Raw genomic sequence first — 10492 nt, forward strand, 5'->3', positions numbered from 1 at the left:
GCAGGGCCGCCTATAAAGCACAGCAGTGCATTTTAAGGGGTGTTCATTGTGGGTCATTCTTGTTTGAATTAGAGCCATTAGGTTTTGATCCATTGATGCCCAGAGGGCCACAGTAGTGGTAACGAAATTGAAAAGTCCTGTTAGAGAATTTATTGCCCGCGCTGGACTCCAAGGCATGGCCAGCAAACCAAAGAGCTTGCTGTGGGCTGGCCCCATTTTCCCCTGCTCCTGGGATGTGGAGAGGACCAAGCAGGGGGCCGGTGGATTTTTGAAAATCTGGACCCCCTCTAAGGGGTGAGGTCTGAGCCTCACTAAAGTGTTTAACCCCTGGAATAAAGGTGAGGCCAGACTTAACCCCGTTGCTTGAAACATTTTAAGAAGTGCCACCATTTGACATTGCTGGCAGCAGCCCCAGCATCTGTAATCTGAGCAGCCTGCGTATTAAGTGCAGGAGAAATGTCAAGCGAGGCTCAAAAGAGCGCTATAAAAAGCCATTGGGAAGTTGGACTCCACTGGCAACAGGAGTTAGCAGGTGGTGCGAGAGAGCAACCACCAGCCGAGGCTCACACCCAGCGATGCGTGTGCGCAGCCCCTCGGTCGGGAGGCGAGGGCAAAGCTGAGAGCAGAAACCTTTGAGGGTTTCCGTGGTTAGCCTGGAGTCGTGCTTGGAGGGAGGAAGGGTGCAGAGCAGGGCGGCTGGCAGAAGAGGAAGGGAGCCCTGCACGGCTCCCCTCAGGACCCTTTCCTGCAGAATCCCGAGGGTGCCGAGCCATCCTGGTGGAGCAGCAGCAGACAAAACCCCAGGGACGAAGGCACACGGAGCTGGTTTGGGGACGACATTGCGTGCGCCTGCCCGGGGCTCGGCTCAGCGGGGCTGGGAGTTTGAGCAAGCAAATCCCACCCAAGCAGAGACGCGCGCCAGCGGGCGCAGTCACAGCGGCACCTTGCAGCACTCAGCGATGTCATGCAGGCTTCCACACTGGTGTAAACAAGGCTGGTGCGGAGCTGTCAAGCCAGCACACTTCCTCCTGGCTGCAGGGCTGCACTCCGCTGGGGTTCTGCCCGACAAGGTAAGGCTGATTTTAAGCTCTCTTTTTCTGATCTAGAACAAGCGTTAATGAGCCTTTACGGTCTCCTGTGAATGCGTTGCCCTTCTTGGGCTTTTCCTTAGGGCTTAGGAGCCAGGAGGAGATCTGTGGAGCTTTGTATCTCGAAACAGCAGATCTCCTTGCACGCCAATCCTCTGTGTGAACACATGGAGGAGTGAAAACAGTGGCTGCATGAAGTTGCTGTCACTAGATGAAGCAAAACTTTATAGCGTGGGCAATTACCGGTTCTCTGACTGTTCTCCAGTGTCACTGTAGGCACAGATTCCTTCTTTTTCATGATTTCTCAGAGGATATCTTTTACTACAAAATCATACTTGACAGTAAGACTTAATTGTTACCTGAAAGTAAGATTTACTTTAAGGAAATCATACTTAACAGACAAGTAAACAACTCCACTGTTGCAAATCTGTTGTGTTTTTTTTTTTCTTTTTTTTTTTTTTTTGTAACAGCAACTTATATTGCCACCAAAAATAAATAAATAAATAATTTACATGTTGTCTTGTGCCATCCGCTCTGCTCTTTGACAGAATTGCAATAGCGGGACATTACTGTTAGAGTCAGTATGACAATGTAAGAAGGTGGCTTGGATGTGGTTTTGTTCTCAAGAGTCCTGAGGCAGATTCGAATCGTAGTTCAGGCTGCAGTCACTGGAGCTTACTTCATTGACTGACGCTTTTAAACCGTATTTTGTAAAAGGTGGTTTACCGGTGGGGTAGCATGCACCCGCACTTGCAGCTCAGCTCCGAAGGGAGCACAGCAAAACAGCTCAGAGGCAGTTCGGTGGTTATAGACACGATCCATCTTGGGTCTAAAAAAAATCTGAGATTTCTTAAAGCAAATCAGAAGGGAATAGCACTGAAGGTGAGTCAGTGCCAAAACCAGCCTGCCACAGGGCTGTGCAGGAGAGGAGTTCAGCTGGAGCAGTGGGCTGTGTGAAATAAGAAGAACGTTGCTCAAGGACAGGTTTTCTGCTGTCAGGTTATGTGTCAATGGGAGCGCTGGGACTGGTGCAAGCATCAGCAGCCCAGGGAACAGCATCCGTGCTGCTGGTCCATGTGTGGGACAGCCCTTGTCCCCGTCCCTGACCCAGCTGCCAGCCTCCTGCCGCCGGGACATGCCCGTCTTCTTCAGCTGCCAGGGCTGGAGAAGTGAGAACTGAAACGAAATGAAACATCGAAACGAAAACATCACAGCAGATCACACAACCCAGATCTGCTCTTTTTTTTTTTTTTTTTTTTTTTTTTCTGTGGAAGGAGAAAAACAGAAAAAGTACCCATAACTGTAGAACTTTCCACTTCTGACTTCAGAGGTTTCAGATTGAAGCATGAGTGCAAAAGCCTTAGATATTCAAAGCCATACAATGAGGGCAGAGTTCAGAGGCGTTTATGTCTTAAACAAATCAACCTGCCTGCTGATGGAGGCACCAGAAAGACACAGGACTCTGCAATGACATTCCTGTGCTTCTCAGTTCTATCAAGATGAACATTTTTTTTTTTCCTGGAAATGCCTCGTTTGGTTTCCAAACATCCAGCTACAAGTAATTATGTGCGTGCTTAATTCTTTCCTTATTGCAACAGCCTCAGAAGTACAGACTCTGATTTAAGTGTACAAAACTGTAGTTAGGCAATACTGCATTTATTTACTACCTTTTTTTTTGAAATTGCATATTCTGAATACAATATGACATTAGGAGCTGTCTCCCTGCAGCATGTAAACAAGAATGATAATGATAAAGAATTTAATGATAAAATGTGATTGAGGATTTCGGCCTTATACCTGTGCTGTACATACATCGTGCAGCAAATACCTTTGCCTTCTTAACAGCTTTGCAGGTAGAAAGTCTAGTTTCAGACATTCAGTGGCATCTCTGTGTGCCTGCTTTTGTGCTCAGGCGGGAAGGGGGACAGGGCAGGACTTATCTCCCATCTGAACAAGTGGGAGGAAGTGCAGCCATACAGCCATTTCGTGGTCCCCTGTGCATGTGCCTGGATGCAATTTAGTTAAAGGGAAGGATTAATATCATTATATTTTTATGACTTTGTAGTGAAGTCACCATTCTCAGAAAGCACCATGTGCTGATGAGCAGCAGACGTCACCCATGTGTATATTAATTGCATTAATGCGTTTGCACTCAGCCAGGTCATCCTGTTCAGACCTCTTCATAAATGGCCTGACCCAGAGGTCGCTGAAGGTGGAGGAGAGGCTTTTACTGGCCCCATGGGCCCTGCTTCTGGCCCATCCATCCCCTGCCCACCAGTCACTGTGTTATATTTGCTCGGGGTGGTGGGGCTGGAACATCTCCTGCCTTTCCACGGGGTGGCTTCTGTAACCTTTTGGCTCCGGGGGTTCAAAGCAGCCTGCCGGTCTCCAGCTTCTCAGAACCCTCCTCCATATAAACACCAGGAATATGAGGCCTATTCCTGGGAGTGTTTTTTCACTAATATCAGCAACACACGAGTTTTTCAGTTTGACATCACCCCAGAAGATAGCAGCACAAAGTCATGAGAACGTAGCCACACCACCAGCTCTGCCTCCAGCCCCAGCCCCTTCTCTCCCTGTAGGGGTTAGAAAGCTGCCTTAAAGAGGAGGACACGGGAGTAAACTCTTGATTAACTCTGACACCTTGTGGACAATTAGCAGATGAAGATGAAGCCTGAGGGGGAATGTCTCCATGCCATGGACTCCCCCATGGGCTCAGGCACGCTCTAGTCTTTGTTGCTCAGGCTTGTGCCCATCTGCAGGCCTGGGTGCAGTTATCTGCCATCAGAACGAAGGCTGAGTGATGAGGTCAAATGTGTGCACACAACATCAGCCTCACGTTACAGCAGGCACTTCCTGGACATGTACGTTTACCCTAAAGATCTCCATTCAGAGCCCAGTTTGAGTCAGCAGCCTGAGCCTGATTATTCTGAGAGCTGATGTTGCAGTCTTGTCCTGACTTGTCACATGAAACATAAAAAAGGCTGAATGTATTTGGGAACCTCTATAGGCAAACTGTTATGACTCATTTGAACTCAGGCTCACTGAAGAACACGTGTCTGCTGGCCAGCATTTGAATATGTGCATGTCCTTAAAATGGAAACTTTTGCAAATGCACCTAGCCCTCTGTGGTCTCAATGGTCAACTGGTGCTTGTGCTTTGGAGGAGCACAGGCCAGTCAGCCTAACCTTGTCTTCCAGAGGAATCCAGGCAGCTACAAACTTTGAAAGTGACTGCTTAATTCCCTTTTGGCAGGTGGGAGATCACCTGAAGGGAGAGAAGTTGGGTGTAGCGAGCAGTGCTCCCACCAGAGACAGGGGCAGCAGGCAGCGTGTCCAGCTAGAGCTGCAGGTGGACCAGAAGAAAGAGATCATGAACCTTCAGAGCTCTAGAAATTCACAGCACTCTCAAGAAATGGGATGTAACCCAAATTTACTGCTCTGAGAAGCAATGCTCTGAGAGAACACCACAGTGCTCATCTCCATGCCCCATCCACTCCCTGCCTCAGTCCTCTGAGAAGCACCAGAAAGGAGAGTGGGAGGCCCCCAGCTTTGCTTCTCAGACCAGTGGAGATGAAGCGACAGGCCTGATGCATCCTTCCCCCTCCTTTTCAGAGTCCTTTGAGCCGTCTTCCCTCCTCATGGACACGTCCTGGCCTTGTGATAGGGGCAAGGCTGTGGTGTCTTGGGCTTGGAGCAGCTGGGGACATCCCACTGCAGAGCAGGGCATCTCGTCCCAGAGCCACCTTGGGATGAGGGTTACTGGGAGTGAATTACAGACTGGAGAGATTGCCTGAGAGGGACAAACCAACCTGGGAGGTGTGCCTGGGATGCCTTGGTGCACTCGTGCTGTCTTGGTGAAGGAGGCAAAAAGAAAAACAAGAAAGTTGTCAGCAGTGCCTGTTTGGAAAGCCTGCAGATGCCAACATTAAGTGGTGGCCCCGCTCACCATCAGTGTGTGAGCCAGAGCCACCTGCAGCGAGGGTGGCCTTTGTCCCCTGCTGGGACCTTGCCACGTCTGGGAGTTTTGGGGGTCTGAACTAAAACACTTCCACAGCAGCCTCGAACAGTGTCTGTATAAGCAGCCAAGTTCAGGTACTGCTATGGTTAACAAGCTGAGAACAAAAAGCTTTTTGTGTTCTTTGTCATTTGAGGGCTCTAACTTCTTCTCTCTCTCTCTCTCTCTCTTCATAACATGAAGAAAAGAGCCATTAGTAACAGGGGTGAGTTACTAATACCTACCTACAGAGACACTTTTTCTGGCAAATGCCCCTTGCAAGTGGTGCTGTGAGGAAATGAGTCAGAAGCAGTGAATCAGTGTCTGCAGTACCACATGAAATAGGAAGCTGATATTCAATTTTAACCATCATATTAGACATAGAAGGAAATCACTATACTAAGAACTGTAACCCTATAGGGAAATACCCTATAAAACCAAACTCTGGCCTGTGTTGCCCTCCTGAAGAGAAGTCCCAGTTAAAAAAGCTGGCAAAAGAAAGATGGCCTAGATTGTGGCACATCTCTGCTCATCTGAACTAAAGAAGAGACAGAAATTAGAAGTAGCTAAGAATAAAATTATTTGATAAAAAAAAAGTGTTGGTTTGAGGCTGGTGAGAAATGTAAGCTGATGAGAAATGGTGATCAGATTAGGTCTCTGCCTGCAGCAGCACACTTCAGGAGCAGCAGTTGTATTCATACCTGTCAAACTTTTCAAGCCTGCTATCCTTTTCCCCATGGAATTTAGAGAGCACGGCAAGGGGACTGACACCATGGGGACAGCCCCACCTCCTCCTCTGCACAAATAAGAGGAGACCTTTGAGGGGGCGGCTTTGAAGAAGATAGCGGGATGTTCACAGAGGACATTTCTGAGCCTCTGCTTCATACTGAATAGTCAAATAAGAAATGGAAACGTGAATAGTGACAACTTTTGCAGTGCCTTTGCTGTTACAGTTCTCATTTTTGTTCTCTACAGGAATGACCTACACTCCATTTCCTGTGCCAAATGTTTCCAGCAGCCCCAACATGACGCAGAGCAACTGGACCTGCTCTGATTCCAATGTAACGTACAAATCCACCCTGTACGCAGCCACGTACACCATGATCTTCATCCCCGGCCTCCTGGCCAACAGCGCTGCCCTGTGGGTCCTGTGCCGCTTCATCAGCAAGAAGAGCAAAGCCGTCATCTTCATGATCAACCTGGCCGTGGCCGACCTGGCCCACGTCCTCTCGCTGCCACTGCGAATATACTATTATATCAACCGCATGTGGCCTTTTGGGAAATTCCTTTGCTTACTGTGCTTCTACCTGAAGTACCTCAACATGTACGCCAGCATTTGTTTCCTCACCTGCATCAGCATCCAGCGGTACTTTTTCCTGTACCAGCCGTTCAGAGCCAAGGACTGGAAGAGGCGGTATGATGTAGCCATCAGTGCAGCCGTCTGGCTCTTCGTCGGGGCGGCGTGCTCCCCATTCCCCATCATGCGGAGCTATGTAAACAACTCCGAAACCTGCTTTGCGGACCTTGAAGTTCGACAGATTCAAAGCAATGTGGCCACTGTGGCGATGACAGTCACAGCGGAGCTCTTTGGGTTCATTGGCCCCCTCATCATTATTTTGTTCTGTACTTGGAAAACAAAGGACTCTCTTCGGGACTTCCAGATACCACTGCAAAACAACACCGAGAGGCGGAAAGCTTTAAGGATGGTTTCCATGTGTGCCATTGTGTTCTTTGTGTGTTTTGCACCATATCACATCAACTTCTTTTTCTACATGATGGTGAAAGAAAATGTTATTACAGATTGCCTCCTGCGTAGCATCACACTCCACACCCAACCCTTTTGCTTAGCTCTTGCAAGTCTGGACTGCTGTTTGGATCCAATCCTGTATTTTTTTATGACTTCAGAGTTTCAGGACCAGATATCAAGACATAGCAGCATGGTCATCAGGAGTCGGCTCATGAGCAAAGAGAGTGCCTCATCAATTAAGGAATGAAAGGAAAGACAGCTTAAAGCAATTAAGATATTTCATCTGAAATCCAGGACTGTTCTGTGATACTCGATTACCAACTCCATTGCCAAAATCCTGCATGTGTATTTAGGGGAGTTTTGTGGCAGTGGAAGTCTTTTGATACATACAAGATAAAACTTTAAGACCAATATGTTGGAAGGCGATGAGTGACCCAATGGGTGTGACTACACCTATCACTGTGATGCCCATGCCTGACCTAGCAGGACCAGAAAACCTACAGAAGGGAGTGACAAAGATTTTGCTGGGAAATGATGGAAAAATACGAGGAACTTTTTTTCTTTTTTTTTTCCCATTTCTCCAACTCCACTGACTCTATGGTCAAACCAAAGACAATCATTCATCCATACACCGACATCTGTTGAAATATCTTCTCTGCTAAAAATACACAGTCTATGCAAGAATGTGAAGGTGACCGGTAGAAAAAAATGGCAGTTTTGGTCTCCCCACTCAGGGACGCAGACAAATGAAGGGTGGCTGTTTGCTTCGGCCCGGCAGCCCCAGATTGCTGCTGCCTGCTCCTGGCTTTTAGTGAATTCCACTGGTCACCATACTTACCTCTGCTTTGCTCTTTCCCACTCTTGTCCATCAATTCCTCCTCCTCACCCAGCTCTAAGTTTGCTCCTTAATTATGGACACATCCTGTACCTTACACCTACAGCTGGTACTGCGGTGGGGGGCCACCCTCTACAAGTTCTCCTGATGGCTCCTCAAACACTCTGTAGAGTGGGACTTTTCCTTGCTCCAACTGACCGTCTTCCCCTCCGAGCTGTCCCCATCAGCACGGGGGGCTTCATCACCCAGCCTTCACCTTCAGACCCCAAGGGGCAGCACTGCCACGACCATGGGTTGTGTGCAGCCAGACTCAGCATCGGTTCCCGTTAGATTTGTTGCCCCCAGTGGTACCATCTAGGTCCTCACCCTCTTTGGTGTGTGGCTTCTTCAGCCCAGAGGTGCCTGTGATGGAACCACGCTGTGAAATCTCTTCTCGATGGGTTCCGCTGACGCATCTTTTAAAAGAGAAAGGTGCCCTTGCCGAAGTGGTTTCAGTAAGAGAGCAAAGGCTAATTTCTTCAGCAAATTGTTCGCTGTGATTTTTACCATCAGCTCCTCTGCTGATCTTAATGTTTACATTTTTATAATTTCATCAGCTATAAAGATGTTAAAAGCAATGACAAGAAACAATGTAATTTACCCCTTATTTTAATAAGTGGTAGCTCTTAGGTCAAATTCACCCACTTTGTGTAACTTCAAGGGTTTCCTCATGATATCTAGGGATACACAGGCAACTGATTTATTCCCTTTGAAACTGGTGACTGTCCAAAGCAAGTATGTAAAATTCTTGGTAAGCGCCAGTGGCAGCATCTTAGATGTCAGTACAAAATAGAAAAAATACCAGAAACATTTGCTGGGTATATTTGAAATCTAACTACTCAATTTCACCTAATTACATTTTGACTTAATCAAAAATTTTGGAATATCACTGGTTTTTAATCGTCTGTTTCACAGTGAAGTGGGAAAAAACAAACAGACTGGTTTAGATAACCATAATGCTGGACTTCCTTGAAAAGGCAGTGAAAACGTATTAATTAAATACAATAATTAAATTAATTATTAGTAATTAATAGTAATAAATAAAAATAGTAAAAAAATAGTAATTAATAATTATTAATTAAATACAATACAAGCTATCACAGTTCTCTTCCCATTTGTGAAAAGATAATTATGGTCTACAGTATGATGAACTTAATCTTGCATACAGATAAGTGAGAATACCAAAACATGCCAATCTGAATAAAGTACCTTTCATGAAGAGAGTATTACTGCAGGCTTCTCTAGTTTTCTAGTGAGAAAGCCGCAGAGTAAGCAAACAGTCCATCTGCTGTTGAAGTCAATGGAAATGTTTTCACCAATTTAACTGGCAGTGATTATGGCAATGATATACATAAACATTTACATGCTGCAAGTGGTCTGTCGAAAAATGTGAGCAGAGGTTGCCTCAGGTACACAGTCAAGCATGCATAATGAAGTTTTTGTCAAGGTAACAACTGTCTCATAAGCTAGGCATTGTACGATGTCATCAATGAAGGAGATTTTACTTGCAACTGTTGTTTTGAAGATGCTTGTAGGCTTTGATCAGCTAGCATGTGACTGGAAGCTGTTTACTGTGATTTCACTCTCATGCTATTCATCTCCATTTATCAGGTGAAAAAAAGTTGAAGTCACTGTTATGGCAACTGTGTAGCTTGTCCTACATTGTTCTTTCCCAAAACTGATGCTTAAAAAATAAACATGTTTTTGCAAGTGTAAGCTGAGTTTCATAGTTGTCACACCTACAGAACAGAATGGGATCGCTTCCTCCTTCCCGTCGATCAGAGTTCACGTGGTGAAGTGCATTGATTACTAGCAACGTTTGTTATTCTTAAATACAAAACAGAAAGGTGTTCCCCCCTTGACTGTGGTTAATTATTATTATTATTTTTAATTATACTTACACTGGATTTAAGTGTGTTTTGAAGACAGGAGGGTGCAATGCAGAGGACAGCCCATCCTTGGTGGGAGTAGCTTTGTTGCCTGATGTACCCAGGTAAGGAGGAGCGGCTGCTCTCGCCTTTATGTGCAGGCAGGACCACAGAAACCAGCTCTCTGTATCTCATCCAGCAATCACTTTGCAGATCCAGATCTGTGCGGCTTGAAGAAGCACTCACATCATTTAAGATGGGATTGGTACTGAGGTAAAGTAAAAAATTGGTTACCAAAAAATTGATAACTATAGTCCTCTACATACTCCAAGTTGCAGGGTGGAGCTGGCAGGGGAATTCTTGCTCCAGCCTCTGCGTTTCTGAAGCATGAGGGTGGCTCTCCCATCATTAACCTTGCGTCTCAGGAAGAAAGGCTTGTTTGGGGAATGCCATGGGAAATACAAGACCTGAACTGTTGCTCTCTAGGCTGCCATGACCTTCTTGACTAACTTTCCTACACACCAACACCAGAAGAGACCATTTAACCGCATTGTCTAATCTGCACACCAAAGACCATCAGTGTGTCCTCCGCATACTCATATGGGAAATTCAAAGCTTTTAGTTCAAGTCCCCTGAACTCTCAGTAGTGTCTTTCAAGAGAAGAGCACGCAGAGGTCGAGGAGGACAGCATTTCAGCTGCCCTCAGGCTAGGAGGTGCTGCAGGTGCTGGCTTTGCCTGCCAGCACTCTCACACGACCCAAGGCACAATGTGCCCAGCTCCAGTTCCTGTAATTCACCCCGTTTCCTGTGACCATACAATGTGCTTATTATTTTGGCAGGAAGAAATATCATTTTGTGATGTTGCTCCTGGATTATCTCCTGCGCTGGTCCCGCTGCCCTGACTTGCCAGCAAGTGAGA

General features: G+C 46.5%; 1 protein-coding gene across 1 annotated transcript; it reads left to right on the forward strand.

The window, feature by feature from the left end:
• The first annotated feature begins 475 nt into the window (after window positions 1-475).
• Window positions 476-8707, forward strand: LOC121077404 (putative P2Y purinoceptor 10). Its single transcript, XM_040572643.1, has 2 exons — window positions 476-1070; window positions 6060-8707. The coding sequence occupies exon 2, from the start codon at window positions 6062-6064 to the stop codon at window positions 7076-7078; it is 1017 nt and encodes a 338-aa protein (XP_040428577.1). The 5' UTR covers window positions 476-1070; window positions 6060-6061; the 3' UTR covers window positions 7079-8707.
• The last annotated feature ends 1785 nt before the right edge of the window (window positions 8708-10492 follow it).

Source organism: Cygnus olor, chromosome 13, assembly GCF_009769625.2.
Source record: "Cygnus olor isolate bCygOlo1 chromosome 13, bCygOlo1.pri.v2, whole genome shotgun sequence".
Classification (NCBI taxonomy): Eukaryota; Metazoa; Chordata; class Aves; order Anseriformes; family Anatidae; genus Cygnus; species Cygnus olor.

What these genes read in the sequence shown, in the direction of transcription:
- LOC121077404 (XM_040572643.1), top strand. Translation starts at nt 6,062, where the DNA reads ATGACCTACACTCCATTTCCTGTGCCAAATGTTTCCAGCAGCCCCAAC.